Raw genomic sequence first — 22,445 nt, forward strand, 5'->3', positions numbered from 1 at the left:
GATGATTACAGGTAGATCTAGCTGGCCCTAATTGTACAATAAATGCTGCTCTCAGCCCTAATGGCAGCTAGTCTGCAGCAGAGACGCCAGACTGCCATTTGGCTGTCGCCATGCCCCCGTGTTTTTCCACCAGCACAGTTGAGATGATGATACGGTTAAGGACTATTCAAAGCAAACAGCTAGACAAATTGCAATCTCAGCTTTAATGTGTGGAGGAAAAGAAGGCGAATCCTAGAATGAGGCAAATAAGCCAATCTTATCTGTGTCTCTCAGGACGCCCATTCAGGCCATTTCACAGGTTCAGTTCCCTGCGTTTTTTTCAAGTGCTGTTTTATATTTTAGGTGTTGTGTTCAGTGCATGCTGCCACTCAGGCTTTAGGTTCATGCCATCAATTTTAGCAGCATGCTCCACCAAACATTATTTTATGAGTTTAGTGTATGTAAGTTAATTGATTTCTTTATTACAGACACTCAATTGCAGGTTGTAGAGACAGTTATAAGAACACAATCGATTATGGCTGCAGCTTTTGTCTCACATGGGTTTTGTCAGACATTTTGAGCCACCAAAAACAATCCATTGTTAACCAAGATCATCCTGTTTGGAGTATGGGAACCACATACCAAGCTGCCCTTGTTTAGACAAGAATACACAGTATTAGCTTTAGCAAGCCATCATTAATGGAAGGATCAGACGAGGAGCAAGGCCTCCTTTCATCCCCAGGTTCTCTGCTGGAGACAGTACATCATTTACTGTTGAGAGGAGCACATGGCTCCAATCCTATACAGTGCATGTGTATGAGAATGCGTACATGTGCATGTTTGAAGTCTGTTTCAGAGGCGACTCCATGCTCATTTGGATGCTGGCGTAATTGCGGTGTGGAGATCAAAGGATCGCTGGCCGAGTGATGTTCCAGAGGAGACTTTACCACACAGCCCTCTCCTCTGTGCAGAGGGGGCCGCCTGCTGCTCACCGCTCCCCTCTCCCCTCTAACCATGCACTGCCCCCTGCACATCCCCGCTCGTAAAAAATGATTAAGGCCGCATTTGTCATGTGTTTATGACTGAGAGGCATTGCGTGATAGGGAATGGCATCTACAAGAGTCTATCAAGAGGCTTTCTCCTCTTTCCTCGGCGTCAGTGAGCTGCCTGGAAGACTTTTCCTCTACGCCACATATCGTAGTTTGTGTGTTAGAGAGGGTCATTAGAGCACTGTTGATGATGTGGTGGCTGCAGCCTGCCCAGTGTTAGCATGTTTTCACTTGTTGTTGATTTGACAAGCTAGTGGCCTCACCATCTTTGTCAATCTTTACTTCTTTTAATAGGTTTGATATCAGATATTTATTTAATCCTCCTCAGAGAACAAAGAGCAGTCACATTTTGAAATGGTAAAAGACAGTTGAGAATACTCCAGATATGCTGTGATGTTTTTCTTTCTTGTCATTTCTTTTTCTGTTTTTTTTTTCTTTTTCTTCTTTTGGACAATGTGCATTAAAGTAAATTGGTGCCTCTTAAGTAGATGAGTTGACCTTTAAGGAAACCAGCAAGCGTGACCTGTCTGTGAGTGCTTCTGCAGTGTGGGTTTTTCCCTGGTGAGTGTAAGAACTGCAGGGTACCATCGCTTGGAGCTTTTATTAACTGTGTGCATGTGTATATATATGTGTGTGTGTGTGTGTGTGTGTGTCTGTTTGTCTGTCTATAAGCAAGTGTGTGAGTGTATGTATAGGTATGGGCATGTATACTTCTTTCTTTAGTCTGTATGGGTTTCTTGAGTGTTATTATTACACTCGTTGAAACATATTTAATACTTTAGATCATTATTTCCTTCAAAATGTGTGTTACATTAAGTACCTCTGTCTCGCTATTCTTGCTTTATGTTGGGAAAACCACAACTGAAATAGTTACATACCACAGCTGCTCTTCCAGTCAACCTTTTTAATCATCTTTTTTTCCCCTGCCACAAAGGCATAAATTGATCTTTCATAATTAATTGCCCCATATTTGTCTGGCATGGTGTAATTTTAGAAAACCGTATGCAGTGCTTGTACTCTCATCAGCCAAACGACAATTTGTTTTTGGACATCAATCAGGGTGTCTCAGCACTTCAGGAGACCTGTGTTCAACAAGTCATTGTCCGGTCTAATCTCTGTAAAAAGCCTTGTTTCATGTTAAGGTGCAAAATGTGGACCCAACTCTCTACTTAACTCATTATAAGTTAAGATTGGAGGTATTCTATATTTTTTTAGTGTCAACAAACTCATGAAAAGACCAAAACCAATAATCAGTTGATTCTAATATAAACTAGTGTGTCTCTGAAGCCAAAGTGTGATATGTTATTCTTCTGTGCCATTTAGCTCCATTTTTGTCCAAAAACTATTTAAAACACATGAATGAGCCACATTATTGCACTGGATTATATGTTCTTTTATTACAACGTACATGGACACCATCCTGCTGCCGTAAACACTCACTAGCAGACAAAACATGTATCAATCCGCAGCTGAAAACAGTCCCCAGCAAATGCACTGTTTACTCCTGCTTGCGTAATGTTTGCTAGAAACCACAGTGCCCAGCTGTTTCAGGAAATTATTTAGCCTTTTTAAAGAATTAAAATATATTTTTTTGACCTGTTTTTAAGGATTTATGTCTTCAGTAGGAACGGATGGGCTTAGAGTGCCACAGGCAGGGAAGGAAGTCGGGAAGTATTGAGAGACTAACACATAGCTGAGTTTGGCCTTTTCTTTTTTTTTGTACTATAAGAAAAATATAGAATAACTTCAGCTTAATCACCTCTGGGGATGTCTCACTGTAGTGATTAAAGCAGTGAAAACACAAGGTGACATATTTGGTGCTAAAGTTAAAAGAAATCCAACCTCAGTTGGAAGAAGGAGCAGAAAGGTAAGAAAATGTCTTTGCTGAGTCTGATACTCTGGTTGGCCTGCAGGAGGAGCTTTGACAATTAAAGTAAAGGAAGCCCTGACAGGACTGCAGCATGTCAGTATGGACCCTTTGTCCTGAAAGCTTAAACCTATTTTCCTTCTCCAAACAGATCATATGGTAAATAGAGCCTTCATCTGCTCATTGATATGTGTTATGTTACATGCATTCTTTGTTTGGCTTTGAAGAAGCCCAGTAATACGTTAAACTAGCATTTTCTTTTTGTGTGATCATTTTGACAAACAGCCAGCCATTTCTGAGTCAAGATTTAGAGACAGAAGAAAAACTGAGATGGGGGGGGGGGGGGGGACTATTATGATTCACTGAAAGCCACTCCATGACAGCAGTCACTGCAGCCCACTTCAGCTACTCCAAACCATAATTCCCATAAACACAACTGAAACTTTATTGAGTGCAAAACCACTGGCTCCATCCAAGTTTTTAGGAACTACTATCTGGGGAGTTGGAGCTCACTTTTCAAAGCCATGAGGGAGATATACGATCACTTGTTCTTTTTATTTTGTGCACAGTCGTCCGCTCTCTCCTTGTACAGTGTGGGATCCTGAGAAACACTTTCCCATGGTAAGATGTGTACCCTACTGCCCACAGTCAGTCCTAATGGATGCCTTTAGCTAGCTTTCAATGAGAGAAAACAACAGGAGAGGCTGTATAGTAAAACTGAAACAGATGGCGCTAATAAAGTCCTGTCGTTCCAGTTAGCCTGGTTATTGACTGTCCCTAGTCCAGGTAATGAAAGGACACTGTTGACATGTCACATGTCACCCCATGGTCTTTGTTGTGTCCTGGTGGTGAAGATACAGTGCTGTTGTTGTAACTAATGAGACAGACCCTAAACTTGAGACTGACAGAGACTTTCTCTACTCTTGTTTGTTCTTTAACGACCCTGCAAGAAATCAGTTTGCTCTCCAAAATCCAATACAGATCTCATTTATCGGGCCCAAGCCCAAGGACGCTAACACTGAGTGAGTCTCCTGCAGTTCATAATGTATGTAGACACCTCTGTAGCAGCGCAACATGCTTGCTTTCTTCTGAAGGCACCCTGGGAATTGTTTCCCTGTAAAGCCTGTAGTTTGCCATTGCAGACATAAAAAGAAACGTCTGCGAGTTTCAAGTTTGTCTAATGATACATTTTGATAGCTCTGGCTTTGTCGAGCTGTGCTTTTTATTATCTTTGTGATAAGGTTAAGACCAAACACGCATGCCGCAGTGAGTAGCCTGCAGCCTCGGCAGCTCTAATGAGACAAATAAATGAATTTACTTTTGCCACATACAGCTCCTGAACGCTTATTATCAGGATTATTGTTGAACTGTTATGAATGGGGGGAGAGAAAAAAAGGGCCGGATTGGAAGGGGGCATGATTGGCTGATGTTACATATGTCCTTGATTACCTTCCCTCTGCTTTTATTCTAATAAGTGGCATTCTTTGTACTCCCTGGGACAGCTAGACAGTCTGACACACGATGAGAATAAATATTGCATGTGGTAGACATTAAGCTGTCATCCTGGAAAAAAAGAAGAGATGGAGAAATCCGTGTGGTGTTCTTCAGCGCTACACTTTGCCTGCTCTTGTCACAATTGTCACATCTTGATGACTCCCCCCACTCTGCCCCAGCCCCCTTATTTTCTCTCACCCAGTCAACTGCCATGAATGACAGCATGGATACCCCATATAGAGAATTATTTTTGGGTGATGTAGAATGTAATCCTCTAGGTTAGTATTTGAATTTCTGATGTTTGCCTTTTTTTTCTTTTTTTCACCCGCATCTCACAAATAGCCTTAAACAAGGCCATAGCTTTCGTAATGTGTTCCCAACAACCATCGTAAAGACAAAACTGGGGCTGATGGTTTGTTAGGGTTTTATCTATCATGTGCAAACATTTAAAGTCACAAGATTTGTCTCCAAGAATTTAATGGGTGTACTTAAGAAAAGAAAGTTGTTTTTAAAAAAAAAAGCTTGTTACCAGCACACCCTCAAGGTTTGTTTGAGGTATGATGTGAGATGATGCTCTTAATTAAAGCTGCTCCCATTGTGCCTGCACTGGGTTCTGTTTCCACCAGCCCAATGACTGCTTTGAAGGCTGAAAGCAGTTGACAATATTGGAGATAGTGTGTGTGTGTGTGTGTGTGTGTGTGTGTGTGTGTGTGTGTGTGTGTGTGTGTGTGTGTGTGTGTGTGTGTGTGATCTCCTTCCTTTCTCAGACACTGATGTGTAATGTCTTTCCATCCGTCCATGGCCACAGGGAGCAGAGAGCGTCTGCACTCTTGTCGCTCAGGAGCTCACCACTGGGAGGATGAAAAGCATCCCACAGAGCCGCCGACTTCCCAGCCTCAAAAGCCACCATGAGCTCATACCTCTCATATCTGTCTCCCTTCACAGAGGAAGGAAAGAGGAGGGGGTTAGTTTACGCTGCGTGCCGCAGCATCCTAACCCCCTAGTATGCTCGTCCTTGCAACTGCGGGACCATCAAAACAGAGGGAGACCCTGGGTTTATTACTTGATGAGTCTGTGCCTGGCATGCAAGCCTGCAGCTGCCAAGATATGTGAAACGGCCCCAGTAACACATGCGGCTGGTGTACCCTGGATCAGGTGCTGGGCCCGCCGCCTGTGGGTGTGTCGGTGATGAAGATGTGGTAGTGGATTACACTTCAGGTCTGTCAGCATTCAATTGCATCTGAAAGGAGCACTCAAACTGGAGGTGATGGCCCACCTTTTACAGGCTTAACTGGCTAAGCACTCCTAATAAAGCCAACCTGTATGAATGTATGTCAGACACAGGCCCAGGTCATTGTCTCAGGTAGCTGCCCCTGTACTTTAGAAACTCCCATTGTTTTTCCCTCCTGAGCCATTTAAGCAGATCAAAGCGCTGACAAAGCCCAGGGAAGCCCCAGGCATGTGGAAACACAGGAATTATCCCCCCCTCAGGATTCCCACACAAAAAGACAAATAGACTAGCCCCAGAGGGTGGCCCCCTGTGGGACATCTCCATTCAGAGCCAGCCTGTTGTGGAAGCTCCAATTGTTTTTGTCATTTCACAATATATTGTGCTTTAAATTAGATGTATTGTAAATACAACAGGCGTCAAATCTAAAGCTTAGAACAAATAACATGACACGTTTTTTCTAGATTTAAGATAAACAGATATAGATTCATATCGTCTCGTTAGCGTAAACAAAAAAGTATATCATGTTTTAGATTTGTAAAAGTTTGATAAGAGCACGTATAAGAGAACTATTTTCCTACTTGAATTGAGGGGAAGCAGGAAAAAGCACAAACATGGCTTGTCCCTTAGCTTTGTTTGAGCCTTCAAACTGGTGAATGATTAGCAGAAATAATGTCCCTGTCACCCTTAATCACATTAAAACGTGGTTAACATTTAATTTTTCCCACTTGATATGCAAAAATTTCCACTTGATTTGCAGCAGAGGCCATTGGAATTCCATTATAAAAAGAATAAAAATTTCAGGCATCATTTGTTCAGAGAGGGATATCAAGACCAGAAAGTGCTGAATCTTTCTATTAACCGAGCAGTGAGAGATGGCACTCAACGCTGGGACATAATGGGAGACTGACAAGACACAGACACACACACACATTCACGATCGTTCTCACTGGATTTCTCTTTGTGTCGCTTAGACTTGTAAAACCTTTTTTTTAAAGACGACGTACATGGACAAATATTGTGTTTATTATTTCTTTTGTGGAAGTTCACAAAGCCACATAGAATATTTTCAATTTTCTCTTAAAAGATGATAAACAGAAAAGAAATTAGTCGACGAAACCCTGCTTTAAATAAATAAGTCAGTTTCTTCACAGAAAGAGAGGCGATACTGATATGATGCCATTGAGCTTGGCTGTAAACAGTCCATGATATACAGAAAACATGATTCTTGTCAACATTTTGATTTTCTCTGAATACCTTTTTATAATTTAGAATTTCATGAATGACAAAAAAAAATCTGCACTATGTTTTACATAAATATTTTCCCCAATTTACTGATCCACATAAGAATTTCACACAAATAATTGGAAAGGACATAAATACAAAGTGGCATGGGCAGACAACGCTGAAGTTGACAGAATTGGTTTTGGGAGTCGTGTTGACGGAGCATCAAAGCTCTTAATTGACAGTGCTTTGTTTCCGGAGTTGAGGGAAGGGGGTGTTTCATGTTCCTGTGGCAAGGTGTTTGTCTGGTCCCGTGTCACTCAGTGCAAGGACCCGGAGACCCCCGTGCTCATTTGCAGCTCACGTTCTCCGTCTCCGGCTTCACATTATTAAAATCATCCCTCAGCCTTCTACCAAGAGCCTCTTTGTTACTTGGCTGGCTTGGCTCAGCTCTGTCAAGTCTTCACCAATTACAGTCTCAGGTACAATGGTCTATTCAAAGGATCACAGCCCTTGACTGGTGTGGAGAGAGTGATTTGTGAATCATTATTCAGCCGCCTGTAGAGTACGCAATACCTGAGGAATGCAAATAACGTGCCACCAAATAGACAGCTGTGCTGCTAAAAGTGACAAACTACATCTGTTATTATCTCAGATTGGATTTTTTCCCCTCTTGGAGCGCCTGCCATCTCCTATGTTTTCAGGTTTTCGGCTTTGACTAAATGTTTTTTATTTTTCTGTCTCTTTATTGGTGAGACATTGGCGACTACCTTGTTGCGGTGGCAGTCAAACGTCAGCTCTGCATCCACAGTGCAAACAGAAAGGGAAATATTAGGTTACGGCTCTTAATAGATGTGCATCTGAACAGACGGACAAACTGGCATATGAGGCATTTCAAATTTACCCTGTAGTGTTATTCTAGCTTGTTGGGAAAAATATCCAATCAAAGCAAAACTGTGGCCTTCCTGCGCCCGTTATCCTGTCATATATTGTATATTGATAATCATTAGGTTGGAGCAGTGATATGGTGCTGTAGGTGATAAAGCGGTGACATTGTTATTGGAATAGATGTGGTATTGAGGTGGTCGGGTCCCTCCCAGTCTTTGATTCTTATGGGCTTTAAACAGGAAACTAGGATTACAGATAATGACAGGGACCCCTTGGAATCAATCCAGCCCAGGAGCTCTGTCAGGGCCGCCGTGTGAAAATGGATTTGTGTGATGCTGTTCTTTGAGACCTGTCCAATCCCAGCCTGAGAGCTTGTGGGCCTAATCTCATAATTGCTCTAACCCCCTTATATTGTTCTGACTGAGAGTTACCATTAGGTGTGAGGATATCTTTGTCCTGCAATGTCAGGTGTCCTGCTGGACTAGAAGACAAAAAGAGAGAAAGAAAAAACTCAGGTGGTAAAGAGAATGACAAAGACGTTTATGAGTAAGGAAGCACTGTTTTTGTACTCCTTCCTGGCTTCATGGTAAATGTTTAGTTGGTTTGAATGAACTCTATTTGTCTGTTTTAAGAGGCAAAAAAACAAAAGCTTTGTGTGTGTTATGAATTGGATGGAAAGTAATGTACATTAAGTACATGTACTCAATTACAGCACTTAAGTACTGTAAATGAGTAATTCTGAGGTACATCAATATTTCCATCTGTGCTACATATATATATTATATATATATATATTTCTACTTGAAAATATTGTACTTTTACTCCATGTTTATATTAAAGCTACAGTTACTTTGCAGATTATTTTTTTTACACAAAAGTTATATTCAGCTTCTAAAACGTGATGCTTTGCCCTCTTACAAGTCATTTTAATCTGTAATTAAGTCCTTTAAATCTTATTTTACACCAGTGAAGAAAGACTTGTTTCAACTTGTTTTCAATGCAAATCAACTTGTTTCAAGTATTTTTTTAAATCATGTTTCATTTTTCACATTTGTTTTGCAGCAATTTTTTTTAAACAATTGATTTAAATTAAAAACAGCTTGGATTATGTTTTCTGCACAGACAGATTTTTTCACTTGTTTTAATAAGGCTTTTATAGACAGAAATGGCTTTAGAATATTTTGGGGATTTTGCACATGAAACACACATATATGATATGTATACACTAAAATATACACACAGCATAATGAGTACTTTCACTTATGATACTTTAAGTATATTTGGCTGATAATACTTCTGTACTTTTAGTTCTGTAGGATTTTGAATGCAGGACCTTTACGTATAATTAAGTATTTTTACAGTGTGATATTGCTACTGTTTTTAAATCTTAGTGAATCTATGCTCTTTCATATGAGCACATGTCAAGTCAAATGTTTAGTTGAAAACTTTTCCAGAAACAAAGTCAAACTCTGAAAGAAATTCCACTTTTGGAGTGCAGTTCTCTGCAAACACTTATATGTTCAGCTGCTCTCATGAATATGCATGCACTGGCGGATAACTCATACTTTCATGCTAATCAAGTCCTCCAACTAGTTTTGTGGCTGTTGATTTTTACCAGGTTGGTGAAAATCAAGGAGTGGGTGGACAGTCACGACCCCGGAGCCTTGGTCATCCCCTTCAGCGGCGGCCTGGAGAGCCAGCTACAGGACGCAAGTGAAGAGGAGAGGCAGAAGTACTGCACAGAGCACAAGACACAGAGGTTAATTAGCATTCAGTCTCCCCACACTTTATTATCAGCTGTGTCCTCCATGCACTCCTTTAATTGCATGTGCTGATAGAATAATAAATGGCAGAGTAATTACCATTATAAAGCAAAGGATCCCTCTTCTTACTGAACAACTCAGTCAAAGGGTTTTCCTCTAAATTAAGTTTTTAACTGTCATCTGTCATCTGTAGGTATAATTATAACTTGGGCATTTTGGGTTTATTGTTCTCGTGTGAAAACCTTTATGGAGAGAAAAATTGTGACAGCAGATTTTTTTTCCCCCCTCTTGGTGCAGAACGAGACATCGGGTTGAATTCTTAAAAATGCTAAATGAGTCTACAAGCTTTCTAATTAATCAAGGAAACCATTGGAGAGTTGAATGTCTTATGTGAAATGAAGTGACCCATCTTATTCACTTAATGAGTTTATATTGGAATGAATGGGGCCTTGCCACTGAAGTGAACTTTGTCTAGGCATCAGTGGCAATAAATAATACTTAAACAGTTCAGACCCCTCGATTGAAACTGAAATTTCTCTCCACCAGTGCCCTGAGCAAGATCATCAAGGCAGGCTACGCAGCCCTGCAGCTGGAGTACTTCTTCACTGCTGGACCAGACGAGGTCCGTGCATGGACCATTCGGGTAAGAACCAGCTGCTTGCTGTGCACATACATGTGCGGGTGTGTACCAGCACACACACACTCACACATACACACAAACGAATACACACGGTGCCCCCATGTTCCACCCTGCTGGCACCCTCACTGATATCACACACTTTCAACTTTGTCATGGTTGTGCTTTAGCTAGTCATTACAGGCCAAGGATAACTTCAATTACTGGTGAGCTGCTGAACAGTGAAAGTGGGGGCTACATTGATTGAGGAGGGCAACAATTGATTTTGCCCATTACGTCCATGAGAATGTTTCCATCCTGTGCAGATCTGCCTGCCCTCCTCCTGCCGCTGGAGATAAGGAGCCTGTGCATTGTGCCTGCCTAATCTGTGTGACGGAGGTTGTCTGTGCCAAAATTGATGTCGCTTTTCATTCGACTGTTTGTGGGCCTTGCTGGGGGCTCCTCCTCCCTGTGTGTCTCAGTTTACTGAGCCCGGCTCGCCAAGAGCTTTGTGCAATGGGATCGCAGGATTTACATCAATACAGATGTTGGCTTTGCATGCTGGTATTGTGTTTTGTTTTTTTTGTTGAGCAAATAGAAGGATTGAGTGCAGATATAATAAGGTATTTGACTGGTCAGGAGTTACACATTATAAGTTCATGAGGAAGATTACTTTATTGTCTGTGTACACTAGGATATTGAAATTTGTCTTTTTGCATTTCCCTCCTAGTTCCACATACATACAGTCCCCCCACACATATGGATTGTCATCAGAGAGGTCAGAGAGCAGGGTCCCCTGCAGCAGTTGTGGGGTTCAGTGCTTGCTCGAGGGCACTTAGGCAGAGATGGTGGGCACGGGAGATGTGATACCAGCCGCCCTTCAGTCACCAGCTCACAGCTGGAATACACATCCTGTCAGGTCCGGGGATTGAACCAGCAACCTTTCAGCCTCAACACCTCAAGGCCATCTTGCCGCCCATTTAAAAATACAGCAAAGTAACTCTTTGAGAAACCTTTTCAAAACGAAATATTTGGGTTGTATCCTGTCATATTTGATCATATCCATTATACCACCGCATCAGATATTTCAAGGGATTGCAATGTTAAGGCATTTAAATTTTCCACAGTGACATCTAGTCAAAGAACTTGTCGCCGAGCAGATCATTAAGGCTTTGAGCTACTTCAGTTTTCACATTTTAATGACAAATAATCAGGAAACTCTCCAGGTTGATTTGTCCAATATCTTTGTTGAATAGGCTGCTATAAATTATGTTTATTTGGAAGCAATAATGATCGAAAGATCTCATGGAGTGTGTTACAATTTTGATCATCATTGCAGACACTGCTTTAAAATTGTGGACATTACTTATTAACTAACAGGACATACAGTTGTGTTTGTGTTGTGCGTCATATGTCAGGACACAGTAGTTTGTTTTTAATAAGTTAAAGCCTGTAGATCTTTAGGTCTTAAGGTCTCAACCTGTTTTCTTGTTATTCTCCTCAAAAGTAAGAACAAGCATCAGGTTGTAAAATATGTACAGATTTTACAGAATTTTAGTTCCAATGTTGAATACAAAAGGTAAAAAAGGTACCACATAGATTTTTAGGACAAAGCTGACTAATCTTAATTTCAGATTATTTTGGCCATGTCAACAAACATGCTAACGTTTCAGCCTAGTGGACTTTATGAATATTTATTTTAGTGTTCTTAGTATGCAAAATCAATGTGAAAAAAATGAGAATAAGATCAGTTCACAGCAAATTTCCACAAAACATAAAATTGCAAAATCAGTAAAATATATCTATAATCAACTCACAAATTTAACCTGTAACTGCATTTACAGTTTAACCAGTTACCTCATGTAAAGGACATGTAAAGTCTTGTTGTGCTGGAAGGTAACAGATATGTTGCCAAATGTGCCCTTAAATGACTCTAAACTGAGTCATAATATGCACTAATGTTACAGGAGTTCATCACAGCGTCTGATATTTTAGTGTTATGGTGCAAAATATAAGGAAATACAGCCTCAGCCAACCCACTGGGTTTTCTTTTTTTAAAGATTATTTCAGGGTGTTGCTTTTATTAGACAAAGAAGAGAAACATGAAGTTAAAAAAGGGAAGGGGGGGGGGGGGGGGATAACATGCAACAAACCCCCCTGGTCAGATATGAACACAGGACATCACAGTTACACAGTATGAGACTGCCAACAGGACGCCCCATGCTGATAGTTCACACAAATAAATGTTAATTTTATGTCTGTGCAGCAAATGAACAACTACAACAATTGTTATCAGACAATGTATCTGTACTTCACATGACTATCAAACGTCTATGTAAGGAACAGCCACCTCCAAATAGACTTAATAACTACATTAATATCAAATGTGTTGTTTGCAAATGGTGTGCAACATGTCCAGTTTGTAAACAGGAACTTTTGGTAAATATTTTCATGATGACTGTGCACAGGCCAGAGGGGGAAGCTGAGCTCACTTCCTCTTTTTTTTTTTTTTTTTTACACAGGACACATTACATTTTAGTCAGATGACATCAGCAGGTTTAGGCACACACTAGTCTCAGCATGACTGATGTCCTCACTATTTACAAAAAAAAAGTCCTGAAACACTTCAAAGGCATCCTCAAAAACACGCTTGTCCTCCTCGACGTAACTGATTACAGCCAGCCTTGATTGTGTGTGAGGGGCATTTAGTCAGGTAAGCATCAGTGAGTAACTATATTAAGCCAATACATCTTGCATTGTAAAAACTACACTCAGTAATGTCGTGTTCCTAAGTCCTTTAACATGCTTTATTAGGCAGCCTCGAGGTGACCATTATCTATCAGCCTGCTCTGCATAGCTCTTAACTAGGACAATGTGGATCTCTTGTAATGCTCCATATGAAAAAAATCCCTCCCTTAATCTATTTTTCTCCAGATAGACAAACCTTGATGCTGATTAATGGTAGTTAAACTCACAAGCACTCCGTCAATGAGATTGCAAAGAGATGGTAATGTATTAGAGTCATTAAATACGCATCATTCTTTTGGCATGAAATATGTTGACCCCAACCTGATTATATACATAATTAAAACTGCTCAACAGTTCCTGAGTACAGAGCGGCAGAGCAGAGAGAGAGCGAGCAGGTCGACAGGCAGGAGTCATAATGATACACAGCAGCCACGTCACTTATTTGGGTCATTTGTCATTTCCGCCCAGCATTATTTCAGCGCATATAAATTGCACATTTTATCAGTCACTAGTTGTGTCTTAAAGAGGATTCAAGGTACAAATAATTTATAGAACTATTAAATTGTTATTTTGTGTTTTGTAAATTGGCATCTGAAATAACTTTAGGGGCACATCTAAATATATGTTTTGAAGACAAAACCATCCACGTCTATCCAAAGTCAATTTATAGACCTCAGAATTGCATAGGCCACACTGAAATATTACTGAAGGTTTGGATGAATTTGAATGACCAAAATAGTAAGGCCTAATGTAGTGGGGTCTATACCAGCCTGGCCTCTCACTGCAACACCAGGTCTTCTTGCTGTCATGACCAGAGAGCCGAGCAGCGACCCACAATGAGGCAAGATTGCTTGGACAGAAATCAATACCAACACGAAATGGGAATCAGAAGGCATTGATAACAGTGCTGGGTCCTTATCGGTGTCCAGGCCGCCCTAGCAGGGCACAGCCGAGTGGAAAGCTATCCAGAAATCAGGACTGAGGCAAGAATACCCCCAACTGCAAACACCCCCGAGTGATGCTCACAACGCTATCACCCTATCAAACACCGTGTCGCTCGCATGCTGTAATCCATCTTCTCCAAAACAATTCATTTGTCCTCTCTTTTTCCTTCCCTGTGACAGAAAGGAACTAAGGCTCCACAGGCTGCGGGGAAGATCCACACAGACTTTGAGAAGGGCTTCATTATGGCGGAAGTAATGAAATTCCAGGATTTTAAAGGGGAAGGTAGCGAGAACGCTGTCAAGGTGAGCAGTCAGGGTGCCAGAGGATGAGGGGAAGTCTCCTGTGATCAGTGGAGCTGACAGTCACCACACAGCTCCTACTGCAAGCTGCTCTTCACCTTTACTCAGGGGAAGAAATTACTGCTCACACTCCAGCACCATTCCTGACAAGCCAACTGATTCTGGCTCTAAACACTGCCATTCTGCTCCAGCTGTGCATATCTTTATCACAATGTGTCTTAACTGGCTGATGGTAGTTCTTGCTCGTGGCTCAGCACAGTCGCTCAGAGAGGTAGCACTTCTTCACCTCTCCAGGCATTTATCAGATCTATAGAGTGCGCTGTTAGCTCAGAGCTCTCTGTTGCCAAATCCCCAAGCCCACTATAGGCGTGTGACAGTGATATAAAGCGGCAAGTTAAATAAAGTGTGAAATTCCTCAAATCAGGACTGTTTCATGGGTGGGTAGCGCAGAAATGCGACTTGCATATCTTATTTTTATGATGGCCAGTGTTTGTTTTGACCTTTTAACTGGGGTGTGGGTTGTTCATGTGCACACTCCTGTCAGATGTAATAACTGATTTCATGTTGAACTTGTGACGACAACAACTGCAACTACAGCAGGTACTTTGCAAAATGCTTCAAAATGTTTCTGTGTTGCTTTTATGTTTTGCATTAATTTACGTTCATATCGGCGAACTGTAATTCGGTAATTGAAGGTACAGAGTTAATAATCAGTTAATCAACGCTGTAGGATGCATTTCATGACAAGGATGCTCTTTTTTTAAACATTTAATTTCTGCTTAGCCCCTTTTTTAAATGCAATTCTCAGTTAATTAAATTAAAGCAGAAGTGACTTTAACCTTGCTATGTGTGACATTTGTGGGCCGCAGCTGTAAGCCATGCTGTTACAATCCCACTATCACCACCATCAACTTCATCTGCCCACTTACAGACTCAACTAATGTAATTATGGTGACACCCAGAACCCTGCAGGGACCAGTGTGGAATGGAAGCACTATGAAAACATTTAAATCTCTTTACTATTCAAGCCGTTTTTTTAAAATAAGTATTTAATATTTAATGCAGCGGCAGTGTATTGTCCACACCCTTTATAAGCTGCAAACAGAGGGTGAAATGTGTGGGTCTCTTGGGAGTTTCACCATTGTTATCCGAGGTTGAGATCTGAGTGTCAGCTCCTTACTGCATGCTCTCTTACTAATCCCTTTTTGGGCCTCACAAGAACATGGAGCGTTTTTGACTGTGGCATTAAGGTCCGTGCTATTTAATGCCAGTTGTGGGAATAGGCTGTCTGAATAGGACCAGTGTACGGGGATATCACATTATTAGTAATCATATCTGCTTAAGCCAAGCTTGCTGCTCCAGATGGCTGCTTTCAAGTGCAAATGAACCAGTTAGACGTGTCTGGTTTAATACATACTCAGGAATCACAAATAGCCATTGATTTTTTTTCCTGTCTCCCTCTCCATCCAGTGTTTCTGGTGGTATTGAGCTTGGATTAAATGGTCTCCTGAGCCTTTAAAGGGACATTGATTCTTCTAATTAATTGTGCACTGTGCAGAACCAGAATGCATAAACCTGTCCGTATTAGCACTTCAAGTCAATTATTTTTGAGTTTGCCGGGAAGGAGAACAAACACTTACTGTATACAAAAGAAATGTTAGAACTTATTTTGTTTCCTTGAGAAGTTTGATAGTGCTGTAATCAAAGACTTATTAACATTTTGTGCTTGTGCACATGAAACTGAAATGGGCAGAGGAGAGGATTATTCACTCAGTGGGAATTCAGGCTCCCCTTGAACAAAACATGGATGCAAGTGTGTGTGTGTGTGTGTGTGTGTGTGTGTGTGAGAGAGAGAGAGAGAGAGAGAGAGAGAGAGAGAGAGAGAGAGAGAGAGAGAGAGAGTATGACATCTGCAATTAGAGTAAAGTTATTCAAGGTGATAAATAGATTGGATACTAATCCTGAACTATTATTTATATTATATATTAATTATTTTCTCTATTATTATTTACAATATACACTATTATTATGTTCTCTAGATAGTCTATTGAATGAATGAATATCTAAAGTATGTAACAGTCTATAACCTGTACATCACACAATATTTTGTTCATATTTTTTTATGTTCATTTGATTTTTTCTTTGTTATCTTACAGGCAGCAGGGAAATACAGACAGCAGGGAAGGAACTACATTGTTGAAGATGGAGACATCATCTTTTTCAAATTCAACGCACCAAATGCCCCAAAGAAAAAGTGACACAAGAACAATCTGTTTGTTTACATAACTGACTGCGCTTGTTACCCTTTTTTTTTCTGTGACCTGACACCCTCTGCCACACTCTCACTTTCTGTTTCCCGTCCTGTAGAATCAAATCCCCCCTCAGTGCCAAAGCACAGGTTCAGTAAACTCTGACAGCTTTGCTATTTAAGATCAGGATCGGCCCCCACTCCAAATTGTAGCAGCATTTGAAGGAGCATATTACTCTCCAGATACTTCATTAATCTCCATCACGGGTGCCAGCTCTGACACAGCTGACAGCGGGGACAATGCCACCTGCTCCTCTCCCCCTTCAGCAGATAATGCATGTTTTACAGTAGCCCAGATGTCTACACTCAATAAAACATTTGACAAAACCAGTCTGTGTGTGTTTTGGGATGTCTGTATTGAGTGGGAAGCTGCATGGGGATGGTGATAGCGGTCCTGCCGACCACTGATTAGAGAATTAAAAGACACAGCTGACATTGACTGTAGCAGAGAGGCAACAATTATAATTAAATCTGCTAAGTGATGCTGATTTTAGAAGGGCACATGCAGGATGCAGGTGTTTCGGCCAAAAGAACTGGTCAGTTTAAATAATTATTTGTAAAGTGATTGAGTTAACCTTTCATTTACAATTTTTATTTCGTTCATGATTGATGGATATGTGTGTCCTCTCCTTCTCTGTCCTTACAATGCTCTGCTACAATCCTCAGATACTGACAAAAATAGCATCTTTGTTCTGTTTACAGTTTCTTTCTCCTATCAATGAGGGCAAATACACCCCTACAAAAAAAAGAAAGAAATATTCATTCAAACCATATTTTCACATTTTATGATATTCTGTAAGGTATGAAAATAAAGGTTGACACAATCCAAAAGCACAAGCAGAAAACAATTCCTTTTGTCTGAAGTAGTGTTTTTCTGGGCCCCTATACTTTGTGTGTAAGTGTTTGTGAAGCGTTTATGCTGATGGAATTGTATGGCTGCAGCCGCGGTGCTCCAAAGTAAGATTGTATTCTTCGTGGGAGTCCGAACAAAGAGCTGTAGATCAGCAGTGCTTTGCTGAATATCTTGTAACCATTAAGACTGCAGAGAACAAAATGGCCTTTTTATGGGAACAAAAAGATTGAATAAAAATGGTCATTTTACAGAGATAGTATTGCATATCCAAGTTTTGGATAGGTTGTTGTATGGAGCCGAGCCTGTGCTAGCACTACAAAGCACAGTGTTTGGCATGGAAATAAGGTGGATTATAGTCTTTAGGGTTTGAGATCAGTGGCAAAATATAGGATAGTGTTTATTGTGGTTGGATGGAATGAAAGACAAATGACAACATGTGTATAAAATAACATTAAGCTTCCTTTGCTTGGTAGCTTTAGCATTAACCACTGATTTTAATCACTCAAAGATATCTCATGCAGCAGACCAGGACAGTCATTGCTGCAAACATTCACAGCTCTCAAATACTGTCTTCTGTACAACAACAGGCTGTTTTCAGCACACTGTTTTCTAAGTGAAACCATACAAAACCTCTGGAGAGCACAATGGGGGCTTGAGACAAAACTGTTTTTGCATTCCTCTCGGGGTGGTGGTGGTGTTGGCCAACTTAAAGCCTGCATAGATGATTATTCATCTGCTGTAGTTTTGAGGCTCAGGGATTGATGAGTTGTTCCCAGTGGTCTGGGTCGTGGAGTATTTTGTTTTTCATAAAGTGATGATAAATCAAGTAATAAAGCTATTTAGAATCATGCAGATGTTGTATAGGAACAAAACACCACAACAAATTCTCTTGTTCTGTAAGTGCGTCCTGAACAGGCTGTTTCAGGGTTTGATACTTACAATTTTGCTGTCACAGGAGAGGCAAGAATTAATGAATTACAAACTCATTGGGTGTCCTCTCCGTCCTGACCACATATTTCAAAGTATTCATTCAAACATAACCACCAGTTAATGGTGAAAACAAAGCACTCATAAACTTTATCAGGTGACGTAAGTGGATTGTAAAAGCAGTCTAACTGGTATAACCTCTAAGAAATAAAAACAAGTCCAGAAATGTGACGGATTCTCTGTTGGTACAAATGTTCTGTCAGCACCATCAATCAAGCGGTGCCACTCGGCCCCGAAGGCAAACCACAGTGGCATCAAACCAAGGAGGGCACAGAGAGGAAGGCTCGCTTTAAAACACACACCCAGGAAAACAGACCACGGCCTGCTGTCGTAAATCACACGCACACCAAAGAGCTATTGAAGAATTAAAAAAAGGAATGTATGAGTTATAACAAATAAACATATAAATAACTATGGCGTCTGTTACTCTGCACAAGGGATTGTGTTGGTAAATGTAATGGTTATTATAAACGTATTGTATCATATCATTACAGAGAGGAAATCATCTCTATTCTGGATGACAATAAAAGTGCTGCCATGTTGTAATTATTGCTATTGTGTGACTTCTCTGTCTGACACATGCACTATATACAGTACACAGAATAGACATGGAATCAATATAGAGTCAGAATTTGACTAAAATAACACTTCATGTGCCTTTATGAGAGTTTATGCAACAATTTCCTCTCATTTGTGTTTGCTCTTTTATGACACAACGTGGTGCTTTGATTTATTACTGCTCACTGAAAAGAAGACCATAAACAGCTCAGAGGAGTCTCAGAAATCGTAACCTAAGGCTGACAAATGTAGTTTCTTGTTTGTATCTGCAGTTCTTATTGCATGTGTGTGAATGGCAAAAGTTACGTTTAATGGCTACCAGTGTTATTAACAATTTAGGTCTTTTAATTTTGTACACAAAATGTAGCAAAATATGACTTAAATGTATTTTTTCTACATTTACATGCCATCACACTCATGAGCGACTAAATCAGCCATGTGATGTCCAAACAAAAGTCCTGTGCAATAAGCCTGTAATACCGACTCATTTTACTGTACATACTGTGCATGTATATTACCATGTGTACCGCCACCAGTATATGGTACCTTTTTATAGTCACTTGTTGGTGTAAGCTGGCTGTATATATTGTACATATACATTCAGTGGCCACTTAGGTATATCTATTGCAATTCAATACAAAGCTCTGCCATACATTCTACCTTTATGAAGTTGATAAAGTTCAGTTTTGTTGACATGTTCAGAAATGTGTAAATTCAATTATATATTTAATACTGAGGTCATAGTTAAAGGTGGTGTTGTACTGGACTACATTATATTTTATCATATTTTGTCCTTCTATTGACATACATGAAGGAGGCAGAATATTATAAACACCTCTGAATATAAAGCAGTCCAATACAACACCACCGCTAACCATGACATCAATGCTAAAATGTGTAATTGAATTAACACCTTCTATATCAGTGTATTTATAGGCATCAAAAGCAGACTTTAAAGCAGAACAGTGGTATTGGATTGTACAGGTGCACCTAATAAAGTGACCACTGAGTTTCTCAACAGACACACATCTGTACATAGAGAAACATTTTATATACCTTATTTATTCAATAAATTCAATGCACTGCCTTACACGTGTACTACTTGTAATGCACACTACCAACATTACTCAGAAATAATTATTCTACATAAAGATACTGTATGTTTGTTGTCTAATTGTTGTATAAATATATCTATTCCCACACCTCTTATCTTGGTCTGCTTTTCTCTTTGTTTAACCTTGTTGTCTTTGTTTAGTTTTGTATCATGAGAGCTACTGAATACCGAGTCAAATTTCTTGGATGTGTCAACATACTTGGCAAATACATTTGATTGTGATACTAAGTGCATTATGGGAAATGCATCCATATCCTGTATGTTAAAAAGATGTTGAACTTCGACAGTAACAATTGTTCTAAAAACCTTTCATGCAGCTTCCTTTGACCTCAACCCTCAGTGTATGTATAAGAGATAATTCTCATTTCCTCAAACAAAGACTAGTATGATTGTTCCTGTCTCAGGTGCTTCAGAGTTGTCTATAACACTCATTTGATATTCCATCCACACTGCACCAGTTTCATTTCTACCGCAGCTCCCATTTACAGTGTCCCACAAGGTGCCTCCAGCAGGGCAGTTTCTCTCCGCGGGGTCACTGTCTCTTGGACTGGCCTTCATGAAAACAACTGTCAATATGTTAATATGAAACACTCACAGCCATTGTGGACTCACTCAGTTACTCCTATTATCCTTCACAATTCTGCACTGTGCCACAACAACAATGTCCACTCCTAGAAGATGGTGAGAAGAGGCTTTTGCTTTGAAAAATAAAGTTTTGGTGACTAATCCAAATCCATTTATTCTGTGAAGATTTGTTTAACAATAAATGCAATCGGACATATTGTGTCATATGTCCCCACAACAATACTAAAAGAAAGCTGAAAGCCAGAGGGTCTGTGCGTATGCAGTGAGAAGGTCATTGATGCCCCTATTTACAGTTATATCTATCACACTGAATCCTTATAGATGTGCTGAAACTCCCACTGGGTAATTGCTCCACAGACTTCACAGATTCCTCTCATGAGGTGAATACAAGGTCTGTCAATACAGTCTCGTTTCCTTTGTTTGCAGCTCGAGGTGGAGACAACATCATGGGTCTGAAGACAAAACCATGGCAGTTATGTGTCCCATGTAGGCCGCTGCCTCCACCAGGGAGTTGCATTTGTGCTGCTTTTAGGATATTTGACTTTTCCCTTTAACTTGGAGGTCTTTGTAGAAATTGTTGATATGTTTCCAAGGACTCCTGGAGTAAGACAGACATAGCTGCAAGGTTTTTCTAAAGCTGTTTCCATTGGCCTGTGTTTACCTGACACTTGGATTGACAGCAGAGTGATTGGAAATATCCACCATTCACTGCCGTGAGCTCCTGAGTGCACGGAAAGTGCTTTTGTAGTCTGGCTGTAATGGGCCAAGTTTGAATTGAAGGTTGAGAGAAATAGCCTCACTGCGGTCGTGCACTGTGAGGAACTGACACACCACAAATAATACTCAGAAGTCGGGTCCTGATAGCATCACAGGCATAGAGCAGGTACAATAGCATGCAGGCTCTCATTTCAATGCACTTTCACAATGTTGTACTGTGCACAATCAGATGGAGGGGAAGAAATCTAGTCAAATACAAACTCAGGTTGTGTCTTGATTGTGTTCTCTTTTTTTTACCCCGAGTAATCAACACAAAAGACATCTTTAAACTCAACTGCTGATCACTTTCTTATTCACAAGTAAGAAATGGTACTATCAGTTTGCAAAAACACGAGAGCAAACAGAATTCAGATTCACCATAGACAGAGTAAATCTGTTTTGTAAATTTAAAGATAAACTGAATTGGTTATCTGCCATGACTTGACCAATCAACATTAAATACTGTTTTCTGTCAGTGTCATTATAAAATTCAGTGTTTCCTCATACTCTATTGGATACATTCATTCAGTCACAGCAGGCCACTGACAGTTTTTAAAGCCACAGCAATCCCATGTTCTCCCATCTTATGTTACCTTACATACTGCAAAAATGATTATAATAAGCACTTCGTTGTGAGGTATACAGATTTTCAATTTGGGAAAAAGAGAATCATCAGAATGGGGGGAGAAAAAGTTGTATTGCATTAAATCTTAAATTATTTATCTGCTTAGAATCCAAACTGGTTTTGTGTTTTCATGTTCAGTCACAACACCTGATATACACATCTGCAAGAAGAGGTTATGCTAACTTATTATTTTAGGACCATTTGAAGCTGTGTGCAAGCTTTTATTGATCAATATCGCAATACTTTCAAAAGTGTCTTTTAAAGACATAAATAAATTGCAATATGTTGTGTAAATGGTAGCAATGCATGAAGAAAAGGGCTGTGTTGTGTGTTGACCTGAGGGACCATCAGACTGGGATTTCCAGGTAAAAGTGGTTATGTGACAGCTGGAAGAACATTTATTGGACTGGTGATTGGGACTCTTGGGCTTTAGTTAGGATGAGCTAAATGCAGAAGATGAATCTCATGTACTTGGCAAATAATGTGATTGCACTTCTGTGTCTGTAGATATAGTATATATATACTATATACAATATACATGGCCTCTGCTTACTCTACA

The 22,445-nt window shown here is 40.2% G+C and overlaps 1 protein-coding gene across 1 annotated transcript in view; it reads left to right on the top strand.

Moving 5' to 3' along the window:
* LOC139292439 (obg-like ATPase 1) overlaps window positions 1-16,358 on the top strand; it is a 40,822-nt gene extending 24,464 nt beyond the window's left edge. Inside the window, exons 8-11 of the mRNA XM_070914778.1 lie at window positions 9,348-9,488; window positions 10,039-10,135; window positions 13,981-14,103; window positions 16,257-16,358. Coding sequence (XP_070770879.1) covers window positions 9,348-9,488; window positions 10,039-10,135; window positions 13,981-14,103; window positions 16,257-16,358 — 463 coding nt within the window. The remainder of the gene's footprint in view (window positions 1-9,347; window positions 9,489-10,038; window positions 10,136-13,980; window positions 14,104-16,256) is intronic.
* Window positions 16,359-22,445: the final 6,087 nt, after the last annotated feature.

The sequence above is a fragment of the Enoplosus armatus genome, chromosome 11 (assembly GCF_043641665.1).
Source record: "Enoplosus armatus isolate fEnoArm2 chromosome 11, fEnoArm2.hap1, whole genome shotgun sequence".
Lineage (NCBI taxonomy): Eukaryota > Metazoa > Chordata > Actinopteri > Centrarchiformes > Enoplosidae > Enoplosus > Enoplosus armatus.